Source organism: Engystomops pustulosus, chromosome 7 (assembly GCF_040894005.1).
Source record: "Engystomops pustulosus chromosome 7, aEngPut4.maternal, whole genome shotgun sequence".
In the NCBI taxonomy this organism is placed as follows: Eukaryota; Metazoa; Chordata; class Amphibia; order Anura; family Leptodactylidae; genus Engystomops; species Engystomops pustulosus.
The window spans coordinates 70644987-70664799 of NC_092417.1; the positions used below are offsets into that span (position 1 = coordinate 70644987).

Here is a 19813-nt window from a genome sequence, read left to right on the forward strand (position 1 = left end):
GAAGCCCAAGGAAGGATTTGATAACAAGCTTGCTAACTGTTTCCTGTGTCGCCTAGATGAATTGTGACTAAAGGATGGAATACAATACAGGTTATAACTCAGGGGCAGTACAAATGTTCTATGTACAAAGTGATTCCACACTTAGAATAGTGAGTGCAGTTCTGCAGTATAATACAGGATGTAACTCCAGATAAGTACAAAATAAGTAATGTATGTGCACAGTCACCCTACCAACAGAATAGTAAGTACAGCTCTGCTGTATAATACAGGATGTTACTCAGGATGAGTACAAGATAAGTAATAGAAAATGTATACACAATGGCCCCACCAGCAGAATAGTGAGTGCAGCTCTGTTAAGATGTAGATTAATTTAAAATGTAACCTCTTGCATTATACTTAACATATTTTATATGCTTTACAGTCAGACTTGATGCAAGAAGCCAACATGATAATGGCCAAGTTGGATTACGTGGAAGGAGATTATAAGGAAGCTTTGGGTATTTACAGTCGGGTCGGACTAGATGACATTCCGCTGGCAGCATCACCTCCTTATAAGCTGCGGATGATAGCTGAAGCCTACTCAACCAAAGGTAGATGGATTTCCCCCTCTATCTACTAAATGTCTGTGATCAGTGGGGCTTTTCTGTAATGACATCATTGAAGCTCTTTGTTCTGATCCTTATGTTATGGACCTGCTGCTCGTTTCCAGTGCAGACCTTAAATAAGTTGTAGAATTTTACCAGTATCCAATGATCAGAGAAGAGAAAAGCATCCCCATTGTTGTGTAACTTGTCTGTGACTCTGTTGCCCTCAATACCGGTGTCATCTGATCCACAGGCATTTTGTATATATTAGTAATAAATATAAGAATAATCTTTATGCATGTAGTGCCATCAAATTCCACAGCGCTTCCATCAAAATCCGTATCTGAGTTCCTGGTTTCCTCTCGGCATAACTTATGCAACTTAGAGAAAGTTGCATTGTGGATTTTATTCATTCATTCTCTTCCCCTCAACTGTCTTTCCTTACTCTCTGACTTTCAATGGTATTTTGTTGATGTACTCCTCCTTACAACGGCAGCCCCAATACTGCAAGAGCCCAAGTCTTTTTTTTTTCTTTCTCCCTGTCCTTAATTAATTTGTGCCTTCAATGTGTTTCCTCATCAGAGAGAATAACTTGTGAATATGGATAGCATAGACTCTACTTATTGCATGTCAGTGGCCAAGAAATGTACAGACTCTCTTTGTAATTCCACCCAGTACACTACAAGAAAGTGCACTGAAAGACAAATAATAATAATTTGAAGACATAATAATTTTCATATCACAGATATAGTTTCAAATTAGCAGTTGCCTAACTCATAGCCCCAAGTATTTACATGTTCACATAAAATCCCATTTATTAAAGATTTTGCATCTACTAGAGAGCAGCAGTAACATCACTGAGAATCCAGCCTATCCATTCACTAGAGAGCAGCAGTAACATCACTGAGAATCCAGCCTATCCATTCACTAGAGAGCAGCGGTGACATCACTGAGAATACAGCCTATCCATCACTAGAGAGCAGCAGTGACATCACGGAGAATACAGCCTATCCATCACTAGAGAGCAGCAGTGCCATCACTGAGAATACAGCCTATCCATCACTAGAGAGCAGCAATGACATCACTGAGAATACAGCCTATCCATTCACTAGAGAGCAGTAGTGACCTCACTGAGCATACAGCCTATCCATTCACTAGAGAGCAGCAGTGACATCACTGAGAATACAGCCTATCCATTCACTAGAGAGCAGTAGTGACCTCACTGAGCATACAGCCTATCCATTCACTAGAGAGCAGCAGTGCCATCACTGAGAATACAGCCTATCCATTCACTACAGAGCAGCAGTGACATCACTGAGAATACAGCCTATCCATTCACTAGAGAGCAGCAGTGACATCACTGAGAATACAGCCTTTCCATCACTAGAGAGCAGCAGTGCCATCACTGAGCATACAGACTATCCATCACTAGAGAGCAGCAGTGTCATCACTGAGAATACAGCCTATCCATCACTAGAGAGCAGCAGTGTCATCACTGAGAGTACAACCTATCTATCACTAGAGAGCAGCAGTGACATCACTGAGAATACAGCCTATCCATCACTAGAGAGCAGCAGTGACATCACTGAGAATACAGCCTATCCATCATTAGAGAGCAGCAATTGCATCACTGAGAATACAGCCTATCCATTCACTAGAGAGCAGCAGTGACATCACTAATACAGCCTATCCATTCACTAGAGAGCAGCAGTGACATCACTGAGAATACAGCCTATCCATCACTAGAGAGCAGCAGTGACCTCACTGAGCATACAGCCTATCCATTCACTAGAGAGCAGCAGTGCCATCACTGAGAATACAGCCTTTCCATCACTAGAGAGCAGCAGTGCCATCACTGAGCATACAGACTATCCATCACTAGAGAGCAGCAGTGTCATCACTGAGAATACAGCCTATCCATCACTAGAGAGCAGCAGTGTCATCACTGAGAGTACAACCTATCTATCACTAGAGAGCAGCAGTGACATCACTGAGAATACAGCCTATCCATCACTAGAGAGCAGCAGTGACATCACTGAGAATACAGCCTATCCATCATTAGAGAGCAGCAATTGCATCACTGAGAATACAGCCTATCCATTCACTAGAGAGCAGCAGTGACATCACTAATACAGCCTATCCATTCACTAGAGAGCAGCAGTGACATCACTGAGAATACAGCCTATCCATCACTAGAGAGCAGCAGTGACCTCACTGAGCATACAGCCTATCCATTCACTAGAGAGCAGCAGTGCCATCACTGAGAATACAGCCTATCCATCACTAGAGAGCAGCAGTGTCATCACTGAGAGTACAACCTATCCATCACTAGAGAGCAGCAGTGACATCACTGAGAATACAGCCTATCCATCACTAGAGAGCAGCAGTGTCATCACTGAGAGTACAACCTATCCATCACTAGAGAGCAGCAGTGACATCACTGAGAATACAGCCTATCCATCACTAGAGAGCAGCAATGACATCACTGAGAATATAGCCTATCCATTCACTAGAGAGCAGTAGTGACCTCACTGAGCATACAGCCTATCCATTCACTAGAGAGCAGCAGTGACATCACTGAGAATACAGCCTATCCATTCACTAGAGAGCAGTAGTGACCTCACTGAGCATACAGCCTATCCATTCACTAGAGAGCAGCAGTGCCATCACTGAGAATACAGCCTATCCATTCACTACAGAGCAGCAGTGACATCACTGAGAATACAGCCTATCCATTCACTAGAGAGCAGCAGTGACATCACTGAGAATACAGCCTATCCATTCACTAGAGAGCAGCAGTGACATCACTGAGAATACAGACTATCCATCACTAGAGAGCAGCAGTGTCATCACTGAGAGTACAGCCTATCCATCACTAGAGAGCAGCAGTGTCATCACTGAGAGTACAGCCTATCCATCACTAGAGAGCAGCAGTGTCATCACTGAGAGTACAGCCTATCCATCACTAGAGAGCAGCAGTGACATCACTGAGAATACAGCCTATACATCATTAGAGAGCAGCAATTGCATCACTGAGAATACAGCCTATCCATTCACTAGAGAGCAGCAGTGACATCACTAATACAGCCTATCCATTCACTAGAGAGCAGCAGTGACATCACTGAGAATACAGCCTATCCATCACTAGAGAGCAGCAGTGACCTCACTGAGCATACAGCCTATCCATTCACTAGAGAGCAGCAGTGCCATCACTGAGAATACAGCCTATCCATTCACTAGAGAGCAGCAGTGACCTCACTGAGCATACAGCCTATCCATTACTAGAGAGCAGCAGTGACCTCACTGAGCATACAGCCTATCCATCACTAGAGAGCAGCAGTGACCTCACTGAGCATACAGCCTATCCATCACTAGAGAGCAGCAATTGCATCACTGAGAATACAGCCTATCCATTAACTAGAGAGCAGCAGTGACATCACTGAGAATACAGCCTATCCATCACTAGAGAGCAGCAATGACATCACTGAGAATATAGCCTATCCATTCACTAGAGAGCAGTAGTGACATCACTGAGAATACAGCCTATCCATCATTAGAGAGCAGCAATTGCATCACTGAGAATACAGCCTATCCATTCACTAGAGAGCAGCAGTGACATCACTAATACAGCCTATCCATTCACTAGAGAGCAGCAGTGACCTCACTGAGCATACAGCCTATCCATTCACTAGAGAGCAGCAGTGCCATCACTGAGAATACAGCCTATCCATTACTAGAGAGCAGCAGTGACCTCACAGAGCATACAGCCTATCCATCACTAGAGAGCAGCAGTGACCTCACTGAGCATACAGCCTATCCATCACTAGAGAGCAGCAGGGAAACAACCAAAAATGCTTTTCTTATATATTAGAAATGTTAGATCTTTTTTGATTGAGACCTCTGTTTTAGTAGCTCATCCATTGACCATTTACTTGCTGTACTGTGACGTGCTGCAGCACTATTTTGAGGTCATTGCATTATACAGCCAGCAGAGGGCGTTCTTTTATCATATTACACTTCGCGGGGCCATGGATTGGATTGCTTTCAGCTGATGGCCTTAGTGACAGAGGGTCAGTTTCTGAAGATTCTCCATTAATACTGTTATATGATTAGTACGCTCAAGTCATTGCAACAAGGATTAAGGTATAAAACAGAAGCTGCAAAGCGGGGAGATAACTCCTGCTCACCGCAAGAAATGATCAGAGCTGTGATCTATAGGGAAATTGCTGATATTTTGCCTGAGTGGTAGAGATGCCCTAACCCATAGCCCACACCTTTAAGATATTTGGGTTTAAAAAGAATACTTCCATTCTATGGTAGACAGTGCTTGGAGAAAGGATTGCTTCAGCGTATATAGTTTCTCACTGCCTGTACAAGTATCGCTTGGCTCATCTTGTATCCTGATCCTATTTCAGTATCCTGCGTTACATAGCAAGGGGTTGTTAAAGGGTTAACCCCAGGATGCCTGGTACCGTGTGTCTGGGCCAGCAATGTACACATCAGCTTCAGCGCCTCTCCCTCGTGCCTGGCACACCGAGCACTCTTCGGCCTAAACCCCGCTAATCCTTGTGTATTAGCAGAGCTGAAATGATTTTTCTCTGTATTAAGGCTCCAGTTACATCTCATTGATATTGCAGCCAGGAGTTGCTCCTTGTACAAGGCTTAATTCTTCACATCACGCCCTTCCAGATCCTATCCATGGGATGTTTGATGGGTTGTAGCTCCAATAATGACAGAATAGAAATTTACTTTATGTCAAACCACTCTTGTTGATTGTCTCCGCCAGTGTATCAATGCTGTTACAATGTGGCAGCCTTGGGTCAAGCTGTTTACAGGATTTCCTATCCTGGATACAATTGTAACAAACCCCTGCTGTGAGAAACATTTAAGATCACATTCTGTTACATTAGTCGGGGCTTTTGACAAGGGGGAGATGAGGTATTTCAGAACTTTTCACTATATGGTTCAGAGGGAATCTCCTCCCATTGTGTTTTTTAGATATTTACAGATGAGTTCACTGAGAGTCTTGGGGGTTTGGTTATTTTGTACCTCTACCCCGCAATATCTGTTTATTTCAGGTCTTTGTCTAGAAAAGTTGCCAACTTCCTCCTCTACCAACAGTCTTCATGTGGACCGGGACCAAGAAATCATCACGTGCTACGAGAAGGCTGGAGACATCGCCTTACTGTACCTCCAGGAGGTAGAGCGGGTAAGCGGATGCATACTACACAAGTACCTGAAATGTTCTGCTATACACATGTGTGATACAGACATCAGCTACACAAGTACCTGACATGTTCTGCTATACACATGTGTGATACAGACATCAGCAACACAAGTACCTGACATGTTCTGCTATACACATGTGTGATACAGACATCAGCAACACAAGTACCCGACATGTTCTGCTATACACGTGTGTGAGAGACACCGACATCGGCTACACAAGTACCTGACATGTTCTGCTATACACGTGTGGGAGAGACGCCGACATCGGCTACACAAGTCCCTGACATGTTCTGCTATACACGTGTGGGAGAGACGCCGACATCGGCTACACAAGTCCCTGACATGTTCTGCTATACACGTGTGGGAGAGACGCCGACATCGGCTACACAAGTAGCTGACATGTTCTGCTATACACGTGTGGGAGAGACGCCGACATCGGCTACACAAGTAGCTGACATGTTCTGCTATACACGTGTGGGAGAGACGCCGACATCGGCTACACAAGTAGCTGACATGTTCTGCTATACACGTGTGGGAGAGACGCCGACATCGGCTACACAAGTCCCTGACATGTTCTGCTATACACGTGTGGGAGAGACGCCGACATCGGCTACACAAGTCCCTGACATGTTCTGCTATACACGTGTGGGAGAGACGCCGACATCGGCTACACAAGTCCCTGACATGTTCTGCTATACACGTGTGGGAGAGACGCCGGCATCGGCTACACAAGTCCCTGACATGTTCTGCTATACACGTGTGGGAGAGACGCCGGCATCGGTTACACAAGTCCCTGACATGTTCTGCTATACACGTGTGGGAGAGACGCCGGCATCGGCTACACAAGTCCCTGACATGTTCTGCTATACACGTGTGGGAGAGACGCCGGCATCGGCTACACAAGTCCCTGACATGTTCTGCTATACACGTGTGGGAGAGACGCCGGCATCGGCTACACAAGTCCCTGACATGTTCTGCTATACACGTGTGGGAGAGACGCCGGCATCGGCTACACAAGTCCCTGACATGTTCTGCTATACACGTGTGGGAGAGACGCCGGCATCGGCTACACAAGTCCCTGACATGTTCTGCTATACACGTGTGGGAGAGACGCCGGCATCGGCTACACAAGTCCCTGACATGTTCTGCTATACACGTGTGGGAGAGACGCCGGCATCGGCTACACAAGTCCCTGACATGTTCTGCTATACACGTGTGGGAGAGACGCCGGCATCGGCTACACAAGTCCCTGACATGTTCTGCTATACACGTGTGGGAGAGACGCCGGCATCGGCTACACAAGTCCCTGACATGTTCTGCTATACACGTGTGGGAGAGACGCCGGCATCGGCTACACAAGTCCCTGACATGTTCTGCTATACACGTGTGGGAGAGACGCCGGCATCGGCTACACAAGTCCCTGACATGTTCTGCTATACACGTGACATACTGGTGTGTGCCTCCTCTGGCAGGATCTGCTCTTCTTTTAGCGATTGGTATATTAGCTTCTTATGCCCTTGTTTTTAAGAAATTTGCATAAAAGAGTGAATCCTGCCAAAGTGGGAACACACCAGTCTGTCAGTGTGCTTGGTTTACAATCCTTCATCCTGGTGGTAGATGTCCTTTAAAGGACACATGTCATCAGGTCTCTGTCACTATTTCTGTCACCTCTACCTGTTGGAGCAGCTCACAAGGATTCCATCCCAGCCTTTATCTAGTCAATTCATACATCAATCATTGCAAAATCATATTTTCTTTATTATGTAAATGAGGCTGGTCACATGGTCAGAGGCAGTGATGCCACCCTGTTAACCCTCCCCTCTTCTCCCCCTGCTCATGTCTGTGTGTAATGTATAGTAAAGCATTGTTAGTATCTGTGCTTTATTCTGACATGCTACATCCTCCTAATACACATGTGAGAGACACAGACATCAGCTACACATGTACCTGACACGTGTACCTAACATGGCTTCCTGGAACAGTTGTATCTCTCCTATACACACAGGCTGCAGGGGGCGTGGCATCCAACACCAGGAAGCACATAGAGCAGCCATTACACCATTATACCTCGCACAATTATACAGGCTGTCAGTCAAGCACTGGGGGCGTGGCTGTGCCTCACACTCATGGATGAGCTGGACAGCATGAATATGATAATGAATCATTGGACATCTCAGGAGTCATTTGCATTCAGCTTTAGGACCTCATTGCTTAAGTTTACATGCATGTAGAGGGACAATGAAGGGATAGAGGCAATGCTTTCTAATGGCAGTTTATGAAAATCTATTTAGTTTATGGGGGTTATTTTGCCTGACGGGTTCTCTTTAAAGTTCACGGTCATAGGACTTCATTGTACAATCTAGTCATGTGGCCTTATTTAAAGGGGGATGACAAAGAATGATAGACGGTATGCAGCTGCACAGTGAATAGAAGAAGCCTCAGGGCCAATCAATATTACTCTTATTCAGCTATTACCAGTATATATAACATCTGCAGATCCCCTGTGTATTGAGCCCCCCTGCAGCTATCAAATGGGGGGGTTGTGATCATTAATGTTTAGAACATTTCATTAATATATAACTTCTGTGATAGGGAGGGTTATACTTGTATATTGATTAGAAATTAGAGGTAGAAATGAGTTTAGGGTCTTTTGAGACTGAAAAGTTTTTTCATTTGATATAACTATAACAAGGCAATAGTGGTATTACATACTGAAAGGAGATGGCATCAGAGCAGTCATCAGCTGGTACTCCAAGAATAGCAACTTATCCTCTAGTCTAGTGTTTGTATCTGGGTACTGGCTGCACCCAAAAACATTTTTTACCAGGGACCGGGCCTGGGTAACCCTCTTACCATGGCCCCTGGAAAATAAAATTGTGTGCCCTGCAAATGCCTCCTGCAGCTGCCCTTTTATTTGTATCCCCCTTTTAATGTTTTAATAAGAAGACGGCTACAGAAAAGGTGACATTATAATACCCCATTTTCCGTAGCAACCCACACACACCTATAATGTACCCATGTCTTTGGGCTTTTCACTGTGAAGAAAAAGTGTACATACCACATATATGCAAGTATAAGCTGACCTGAGTGTAAACCGTGGTACCTAATTTTACCATGGGCCGGTGGTTGAAAATCACTGCTCTAGTCCATAAAAGAATGTGGAAGGTTAGATTGTATTCAGTTATCATTTTATTTACCCACATAACATCCTGGTCAGAGCTATTTTGGGTTATTTTGATCTGATGATGGGTATAGACTATTTGTGGGCGAATAGCAAGCGACGCTCCTTACTTTAGGAACTTGGTAAAGGTTTTCTATTTGCTCTCACAATCCTTCAGTGACTTTTCCCACATGTAAAAAGGGTGGATAACAATTACCATGTTTCAGTGGATTTTCAAGCTGTAGGATAGACTCCATCTGTAGCTATAAATCATCAATAGGTATGGGGCAAGTGATCAGCTATTATAATAAGGTGTAATGAGTTGTTTTTTATTAATTTCCTTAATTTTCAGGTTCAAACCGCAAATATCCAGAACCGAAGTCCAAAGCCTGGTCCAGCAGCACCTGATCAGGAGATGAGCTTCTTCCTGGAGACTGGACTGCAGCGAGCCCATGTCCTTTACTTTAAGAACGGGTGAGTCTTATGCCATTTCTGCAAAATAATCACTGTGGTATCCTTTATAGTCTTCATGTGATGCTGTTGAGAGGGGTTTATTTTGGTCAATAATGGGTTCTGGAAGCTTATTGTCACTAGTTTTATCTAGTTTTTGTGTCTTTTTGTGGATTATTTATATGTCTGTTTGTAATATTCCGCTGCAGGATAAACTTTCACGAAGATGAACAGTATGTATTCACTACTACATGTCACTTTTCTAGAGACCCCTTAGACTTGTGTATGTGACCACATTAACCCTGTTATTTTTGTAAATTCCCTTAACATGTAGGATTCAGGCTTTGCAATGTTTCCTGCTTTGTAGTTTCATTCCCAGGAAAAAAAAGAAAATGAATAGAGAAAAAATGGTCTGTATTCATTTTTTACAACTTCAAACCTTGGAGATTATTATTCTGACATTGCTCTTTAAAATTTAGCAATTTTCCTCCGGGGCTACTAGAATTCACAACTTGCTGCCATTACTAGCTTTCTCACAAACGGGCCAGCACCTGTTGGCTGTAGCGGTGGCATGATGAAAACCAAACACCCCTGTTGGTGCCTAAAGGCTACTGCACACGACGTGTGCTAGCAAAATTTTCTACAGCTCGGATGGGTCCCCATTCACTTCTATGGGCTCCTGACCACATCTGTGGATTCAATGGCCCTCTGCATGAGCCGTCTATTTGAGATGCAAAAGTTAGAGCTTATATTTTTGTCCCAGACAGTCTTTTTAGAATGTCTTCAGCGCTTGAGCAGAGCTCCTCTGCTGATGACACACAGGACGCAAACAACGAACCACATGAATGTTGTTGGCTTCCTGTATAACTGTATACGTCACCTGGACCCTGAGGCCAGTGATGAACTGCAACGAGAGGGCGCTCCTGATGTGATGTGTCAACTGCAGCCTTTGTTTACAGAGCCTGGTGATGACAGGATGCACATACTTAGAAATAAGATAAGATAATCCTTTATTAGTCCCACAGTGGGGAAATTCACAGCGTTACAGCAGCAGAGAGGGTACAGAGAGTGAAGTACAAACTATGACAACAATAATATTAGGGATAAATGAACGAAAAGAAAAGGGGGATAAAAAGACAAAAAAGAGACAAGCAATGATCGTCAGTTTGATGTTTGGTCTGTGGATGGGACTTGCAGGGACTGGTTAGGTGGGGGGCGCAGGTTACTTCTGTTTGGGCCTTGTTTGTTGAACAGCCTGATGGCAGCGAAGGGAAGGAGAGGGGTAAGTATAGGCCTTGTTTATTTTATGTTGACCCTTGCTGTAAAAATAACATAATTCAGGACAATCCTTTTAAGTCTTGTTCTTTCCTATTAATCCAAACCACACTTTAAAATGGGGCACTAATAAAGACAGATTTTTGGTGCAGTTAGTTTAGTTTTTATATACCTTGGTTGAAATTTCACTCCAAGTTTTGAAATTGTATGTCAAGCCGCTGCTGATTCGTCTGTGTGGTCATACACCTCTTAACTTCATAAGTGCGACAATAAGCTGTGTGCTTGCTCTAAGCCACTCTTGTCGATAGATCCAGCATACAGGACATTTAAACACCAATGCTTGAAAGATAAAACTCCATGCCTTTATTGTCAAGCCGTAGTCGAAATACAGAAATTCCAGTGTGACAGCATAAAAAAAGTATGCATCAGCAATGCGTTTCAAATGCACTATGCGTATTTCCTCATGGCTCACACAGCCACGAGGAAGGACGCATAGTGCGTTTGAAATGCACATAGGTATAGGTTAATCTCCCAGGGAGGCTGAAGCCTATATTAATACTTTAAATGTCCGAATATCTTTTGACCTTTTGGAAATGGACAGCTTCAAAGATTTGTTGGTACAACTGATGAGACGCTATGTTCTCTCCTCCTTGTGCAGTTCCTTCAGTGGCCTCCACTCAGCCAGCCTAATTGCATTTTATATTGGACTATGGGCAGCACAGTTTTTCATTGTTTAATGAAGATCAAACATCTTGATGTCCGTTAATGGAGTTGAGAGGGTCATTGATGTTCTATAAGTGTTATAAATAAAATCATATTGTGTATCGGGCCCTCGCTGAACCCGAGATGATGACTCCACACTGCATCCATCTAATCTGTGCACTGTGCATGTTAAATATTTCCACAACCCCCTGCTTTTCAGCAGCCCTTATCTTAATGCACATGACCACCTAAGCCCCCTGTTTCTTGATTATAATGCCAGACCCACCATAAGCACTGGTAGTTTTACAGACTAAGAAGTGGAACTGTGCATAAAATTGCACCTTTATAAAAGCGGCTAACCTTACAAAAGACCATATCAAAGCTGAAAAATGCTATAAAGGAAACCTACCATTTGATTTGATGCATTATAAAGCAAAGATATCTTGAGAATGCTGTAGCTACACTGATGCAGGATCATATCTTGGTTCATCCCTGAGCTGAGTGGTTTTGCTGAAAAAAAAAACAATTATAACATTAAAGGGCACCTACCACCCCGATTCTACGTATAAAGGTAGAAGGGGTGGTAGGTGGATGGAGGGGACGTGAGGATAGCCCTTTTTTGGGCTAATCCTCACGTCCCGGGTGTCTTTTACAAAACTTTATTACATGTATATGCTAATTTTTTTTATGCGGCTACTGGGGCGTGGAGTAGCCGGACATGAGGCTACTAGTCGCGGCTACTCCACGCCCCAGTAGCCGCGTTACTCCGCCTACCAGGAAATGTTCGGTGCGCAGCTCCTGGTAGCTGCGCGCCCTCGTCCGGGTCCCCTGCGGTGCGCAGCTATCAGGAGCTGCGCACCGATGATTTCCTGGTAGGCGGAGTAACGCGGCTACTGGTGCGTGGAGTAGCCGCGACTAGTAGCCTCATGTCCGGCTACTCCACGCCCCAGTAGCCGCATAAAAAAATTAGCATATACATGTAATAGAGTTTTGTAAAAGACACCCTGGACGTGAGGATTAGCCCAAAAAAGGGCTATCCTCACGTCCCATCCATCCACCTACCACCCCTTCTACCTTTATAGGTAGAATCGGGGTGGTAGGTTCCCTTTAAGGACCTTGGGAAAGCTGGGTTAGGCTGGCTGCCTCGATCATCGCTTTAGATACAGAGCTTGTTATTACAGATGGAGTTTAGTCAAGACATGACTAATACACTGCAGCTGGGGGATGGTGCAGCAATTGAATATTCTGCCGTCAAGCACAACCCAGGGATTATATCATCCTCTCCTGCAGTAAAAAAAACGTATGTGCTAGGGGAAGTGCTGAAGCAGCCATACAAGCGACAGTTTCATTATCATAATGTTATATCTGTTTTGTCAACAAAACCACTCAGCTCAGGGAGTAACCAAGTAATGCTCCTGCATCAGTGTAGCTACAGCATTCTCAAGGTATGTTTACTTCATAATGCATCAAATCAAATGGTAGGTTTCTTTTAACCCCTTCCCGAAATTTGACGTAATAGTACTGCATTGCGGGAGGTGCGTTCCCGCAAAATGCAATACTATTACGTCATGCTTCTGGCACCGGCTCCTGAACGGAGCCGGCGCCAGAAGCTGCAGGTGTCAGCTATATATTATAGCCGACACCTGCCTCTAACACCCGCGATCGGAGATTTCTCCAATCGCGGGTTTTAACCCCTGACACGCCGCGGTCGCGCTGACCGCGGCGTGCAAGGGGCATTTTCAGAAGTTATGTGCGCAAAAATGGTACCACTGAAAAGAACAACTCAACACATAAAAAATAAGCCCTAAACTAGCTCTGTCAACCAAAAAATATTAAAGTTACGTCTCCGAAAAGATGGCGATGCAAAAACAAATGAGATTTCCTCTATATTAGTTTTTATCCAGTAAAATTGTAAAAATAAATGAAAAACTATATAAATGAGGTATCACCGTAATCGTAGTGACCTATAGAATGAAGATAATATAATATTTTTAGTGTACGACCCCCAAAAAATACGAAAAGAAAGTAAACCAAAATTGACAATTTTCTTTTCACCCATACATTCAAGAGTTAATAAAATCTCATCAATAAGCTAATGACCCACTAAAATGAAGTATTTGTAAAGTGCATCTCATGTCGCAGAAAATAAGCCCTTATATGTCCAAATTGCCCAAAAAATAAAGATTGTATAGCCAATAAAAATTGACAATGCATAATCTGCTCTGAATGGCACAGTTCACTTCGATGCCCTGGCGTGTGCCCATACAGCAGGTTACCGCCACATATGGGGTATTATTATACACGGAAGAGATTGGGTATCAAATTTTGTGTAGCGTTTTGGTATTTTATCCACTGAGAATTTGTACATTTTTTGAAAAACATATTAATTTAGCCAAAAAAATTTTACTTTCAAAATTGCATCCGATTTAGTTTTAACCCCTGTAAAACAATTAAAGGGTTAACAAACTTCATAAAAGTTGTTTTACGTACGTTGAGGGACGTAGTTTCTATAATGGGGTAATTTATGGGGTTTACTTTTATTTAGGTCTCTCAAAGTGATTTGAAACCTGAGCAGGTCCCTCAATAGCAGGATTTTGCGTTTTTTATGAAAATGTGAAAAATCGCACCTAATGTTCAAAGGCCCATAACATCCTACAAAAATAAGAGTATGCATAAAAAACCATGTCCACATAAAGTAGACATTTAGTGAATGTTAGTTATTACGTTTTTTTGCGGTTATGACTGTGTATGGAAAAAGTAGAACATTTTGAAGTTCAAAAATCAAAATTTTTTCCAAATTTTCACCAAATATCTGATTTTCTCATAAATAAATGCAAAACATACCACCAAAATAACCTGAAGTACGATGTGTCACGAGAAAACAATTTTAAAATCACTTGGATATGTTAAAGCGTTCCAAAGTTATAACCACTTATAGTGACACAGGGCAGATTTGAAAAAATGGGCCGTGTCAGGAAGGTGAAAAGTGGCTTCAGCGTTAAGGGGTTAAAGGAAACCTACCACTTGCCCGCAGCTCTCATTCACTTCCTATGTAGCCGCGTGCACGGTCACGCGCATGGTGCGCCGAGCGCGTACCTCCCTGCGCCGAAGCAGCTTCGGCCATACAGTTTAAAAAGTGTTTTAAGCCGCGATACTGCGGTTTAAAACACTAACAAAAATAAGCTTCGGCACCAGCTCACCCTGAGCTGGTGCTCGGTAGTTCCCTCTTATACCTGCCACTTCAAGTGGTAGGTTTCCTTTAATGTTAGAATTATTGAAGACTTCACAAAGCCTTAGTGTGACATTTTCTTTTCTAATTGACCATGACTCATGAATATGATGTTGTGCAGATTCTAGAGTTGCTTCCTCCATAGCAGTTCAGTTACTTTTCATTCATTGGAAAATTCCCCCAGTCAAAGACCTTAATGCAGACTTGTTGATAAAGTTAGGGGTCTTTTACTTGTTGTGTCTTTACATCTTGTCAAAGAGGACAATGTAGCGGTGCCATAGAGATTGGTTACTATGCAAAAGCCCAACATTAATAACACAGCACCATTGTCGGTAATATCCAAGGAACTAACCCATAATAATGGTGTGAACGAGGAGCCTACAGCAAACGCTGAGATAAATGATTCTCTTTTACCAGAAGCAATCTGTAAACTCAGTATTGTCATTAGGATTTGTCGGAAACTATTATCATTATGTTAATCATTATCAAGTATCCAGATGACCTCTTGTTACTGCAATTTCTGCCATTACTTCTATCACGAGACAAATCGACATTAATAAATATCTTGATTTCCCTCCCATCAAGTGCCTCAGAGCAAAAACTATGATTACACCGACCCTTTTGTACTGGTATATAACTATTTTTATAATCTGAGTACACAACTGCTTTAATACTGCTTCTATGTACAAGAATATACCTACTATAATACACCCCCCAATGTACGATAATATAAACTACTATTATACCTCCCCCTATGTACAATAATATAACTGCTATAATACTGCCCCCTATGTACAAGAATATAACTATTATAATACTGTTCCCTATGTACAAAGTATAACTACGGTAATACTGCCCTCATAATTCTCTCATTGAACAATGATATAATTTCATTTCCACTGCTTCTATGTACAAGAAAATACAATATCCTACATGGACCGGTGCTGTGCAATTTTGAAAGTGAATGATTGAATGCCCCCAATGTACAAGTTATAATTAATTGGATCTCTGTATATGTAAAACATTGCTTACTTAGATGATGTAACATATTGTTGTACAAGGGTATATTGTTTCAGTGTGAAACATTAGGGTCATCTGAGGACGTGGTTGTGAAACATGGGTTTAAACTTTGACCTTACGTAATTCGGATTATTAATAGAAATACTGATTAGCTGAAAAAGAAAAAATGTTACGCTCCATTGTCCCTTTTTGACCTCCACTAGTATCTGTGGTTTGACAAGATAAATTTGACTGATAAATTTCAGTGTGAAGTGCCATGTTCGCCAAAAATGAGTCTGTTATATTCTGGATGTTAAATACTTTTGCTGAAAAGTATAAAACTGCTCCATTGGAATCCACCATTAAAATCAAACCTGATAAACCTGTGCATCCAGGCACGCACAGTGTCTGTGGGAATCTCCTTATATTTATTATCCATGGCCTCCTTCCTTCTAAATGCAACTTTAAAATTTATGCTAATGAGTCATAAAAAATAACAAGTGCTAGTTGCCTATTGACGCGTTTCACTGGAAAGGCAGCTGCAATTGGGCTAAGCCTCGCCCCTGGGAGCTTGCATTACATTTCTAAACACAATGCCAACGTGTGAAAGCACCCTTAAAGAGGACCTGTCGCCTAAATTTTCGGCACAAGGAGCTGCTTACTAAAGTAAGCAGCTCCTAGTGCTTGATCAAACGCCGCAGTGTTAGAGTGATAGCGTTACCGGAAAGCTCCGGTAACGTTATCAAACACTGCGGCGGGGTACAGTGTAATCATCGGACAGCTTGCAAAGCTGTCCGATGTATTCATGAGGGGGCGGTCCGTGGAAGAGGCAGCGCCTCCATAGGCCGCAGTCACCGCCCCTAGCCACGCCCCAACCCCGCCCCCTCATGAATACATCGGACAGCTTTGCGAGCTGTCCGACAATTACATTGTACCCCGCCGCAGTGTTTGATAGCGTTAACGGACGTTTCCGATAACGCTATCACTCTAACACTGTGGCGTTTGATCAAGCACTAGGAGCTGCTTACTTTAGTAAGCAGCTCCTAGTGCCAATAAATTGGGTGACAGGTCCTCTTTAAAACTGTTTTAATGCCAGGCCATTTTTAATTTTTTTTTTTTTTTCCGTCAATTCCTTCTACAAGCTATCACTTTTATATTTTTTGTACGGAGCTGCACACCCATTGCCGGCCTATGGGGGAAGTATATACGTCGGCATATATACGTCCCCTGAACGGCCATGTGAATGAGGCCTAAAGCTGTATGGGGGTTTGTTTTTTGGAGGGCCAAATGGGTTGTAGCCTGGGTTGTTTTTTTGTTTTTTTGTGTGGAAGCATGCTCCCTTTGCAGTCGCGAAGATACAGCGGTCCCTGTTTGACTGCTGTGTTTAACACCTAGAATAAAATGTGTAAACTCCAGTTTTATTGCCCTGGCTTATCTTAAAAATGTGCAACCACATGTAATAATTATCTTAGTGTTACATCTCTCAAATATTGTGTTTTTCTCTCTGTGCTTCATTTGTAGCCTTGCCTAATGGATGTGTGCCCGGAAAGCTTGCAGATATAATCTTTTAGGTTTGCCAATAAACGTATCACTTTTGTAATTTTTATGCAAAAGTATTTAAAACAGCAGAACAACTTTTTTTCAGTAATGGATTTGCCCTGGATGCTCCTTGTGGCCACTGCTGATTTACATTTTAAATATGGTGGATAGAGGACCTATTAGTGAGTGACTGGTCCAGATACAGTGTTTTTTGGAGCACAGAGGGGAGGGGGGAGGCTGGTTACAATTCAGTATCTCTGGGTTAGGTCCAGCAGGTCATCCGGTTTTATAACTGACCCGGTCACTTTGTGTGGAAGCGCCAGATTACAAGTTCATTCTAGGTCTAAATCCTATTAAATCGACCTGTTAAGTGATTATTGCCCTGGTTTAAGGCTGAGCTGGAGATCACACTGTGCGCGGTGATGTGTTCATGGTCTATGATGGCAGAATTGTAACGCACTCGAACAAACGCCTTTTTTCAGTGTTTTTTTTTTTTTACGAATATATCTCAGAACTGTCGCTTTATTAAATAATATGTTAAACTTGTGGGATACTGAGTATTCCCATGATTAGGGAGCAGGATCTTCAGTAGCACTAAATAATACAGTATAGGATCGTCCTAGTGATTTTTTAGGTTTACAAGCTGAGAGGAGCGGGAGTGATGTGCATCCTGTGGGCAGCTGTCACTGAGTAGAAAATACCAGCCCATTTCAGTACATTGTATTGTACAGGTGATGAATGTGGTTGATTTCAGCCTGTGTGTTAAATGGTGGAGGATGTTTTTTAGGAAAGTAATCCATTTATGGGAGCATTTAAATATCAGTTTACCAATCCAGTTTTCCTCTCAATACTTACGGTGAAGGTTTATTGCTACTGTATGATCTTTCGTCAGATTAAACTCCCGCTGGAGGGGGTATTTTACACTTGATCTCTTCACATTGAGACCTGATAGGTGGCCTTGAGTGCAAAACAAACAATCCTGGGTAGGAGCCAAGTTATCTTCGCCGCTTCTCAGCTGACATCTTGAACGGCATCAGGCGTCTCAGTAAAGACTCCAGTGAACTCTGCTGACAGATCTACAGCTGCTGGAGTGATCCATGTGCCAATTCACTATATGTAATTAATTAGAAGGATTAGTAAATGACTGCGAACCTCTGAGACTGTCTGTGCTACAGTACAAGGCTTCATATAGTGCCAAATGAAGTGGTCATAAATGCAATAATGCAGCCTGAACTGATGTAACTTCATGATATTCACTGGCAGATTTCCACTAGTTCTGAGCTGTTGCAGTTAAGAGGGGTTTTTCTGCAGCAAATTGCAACCTGTGAACAAAAGTTTGACATCCTCATTATAATCTAGATAAGAATAAGAAAAAAGTCTACACATTGCCAAAGAGTTTTTTTTTAGTAAAAATGGCTTTTTCCGAGAAAAAGATACATTAGATGAAAGTTTACCTTTCTGTATGCAGAGCTGTGTCCCTTGTCCCATGGTAGTGCCCAGTGAGTAGAGGTTTCCCATTCACCTCCCGGAAACAGCTCTTTTTGCATCAATTTAAAATTTTAATGTCTTCCCCTCTCAGGACATCATACATGTCTGTCCCACTCCTCATTGCCATGTGTTGGGGACTAGGGACACAGTTCGGCATACAGAGAGGTAAAATTTGATCGAACTTACCTTTTTTTCAGAAAAATCTATTTTTACTGTAGCTCTTTGGTGTACACTCTTCTCTAAAAGGGAACCTGGTCAGAGAACCTATAAAGGGAACCTGTGACCAGGGACCTCATTTTCACTAAAGACAGAATGTAAAAGCCCATGACACCTGCGGTTTCTAAGCATTTGCGTTACAATATAATTGTGTGTTATAACTTACTCTTGCTCCATGACAAAATCATGGGGTAGTCAGAGGCTGGGCTTTGGTTTGGATGCATTTCAAAAAACATGTGACTTGTCTGAGCTACTGGCTGCCTTCATCTTTGTGCTCCTGTACAACCCCATTGTGGCAGCTCACCAGGCTGTGACCTCTGAGAAGGAGCAGGAGGTAGAAGGTGGGGGCCAAGATCTGAGGAGTGAGTAACACATACAAGTCACATGTTATTTTTGGAAATGCATCTAAACCAAAGCCCAGCCCCTTTGACTACCCCAGGATTTTGTCAGGGTGCAAGGTAAGTTATATAACACAATTCTATTGTAATGCAAATGCTTAGAAAAGGCAGAAAGACATATTTGCACTGCAGGTGTCATGGGCTTCTGCAACCTGTCTTTAGTGAAAATTAGGTCCCTGGTGACAGGTTCCCTTTACTGTTAATGTGTCGGCGTATGTAATCGCTGTCAACTGGAGAGTTTGAGGCTGCGTACACACGTGGCGTTTTCATGTGCCTGTTAAAATTTGTGTGAACGTCACATTAGCAAAACACAAATGTTAATGCAAATGTTAACAGCCATTTAATTGGCCAAATCTCCTCTGCAGCTGTAGTATTACATATCAAAATGCATTGTAAATGCCATGTGTGAATGCAGCCTTTTGCTGCTTTCTTCAGCTACAAGATGCTGAATGGATGCATTCTAACACTCGCTCGTGTGTGTGAATAGTTTCAAGTTTCCATTCGCTTACAGCAAACAAAGGTCTAAGAAAACTGCAAACTGCTA

At 42.8% G+C, this 19813-nt stretch overlaps 1 protein-coding gene across 5 annotated transcripts in view; it reads left to right on the forward strand.

Moving 5' to 3' along the window:
• TTC7B (tetratricopeptide repeat domain 7B) overlaps positions 1–19813 on the forward strand; it is a 61461-nt gene that overhangs the window by 9228 nt on the left and 32420 nt on the right. For 3 of the 5 annotated variants that reach the window (XM_072116669.1, XM_072116671.1, XM_072116672.1), the window contains exons 3-6: positions 422–590; positions 5663–5793; positions 9326–9447; positions 9633–9656. In XM_072116669.1, the coding sequence (XP_071972770.1) occupies positions 422–590; positions 5663–5793; positions 9326–9447; positions 9633–9656 (446 nt within the window). The remainder of the gene's footprint in view (positions 1–421; positions 591–5662; positions 5794–9325; positions 9448–9632; positions 9657–19813) is intronic. The other 2 variants (XM_072116670.1, XM_072116673.1) reach the window with 1 other exon arrangement.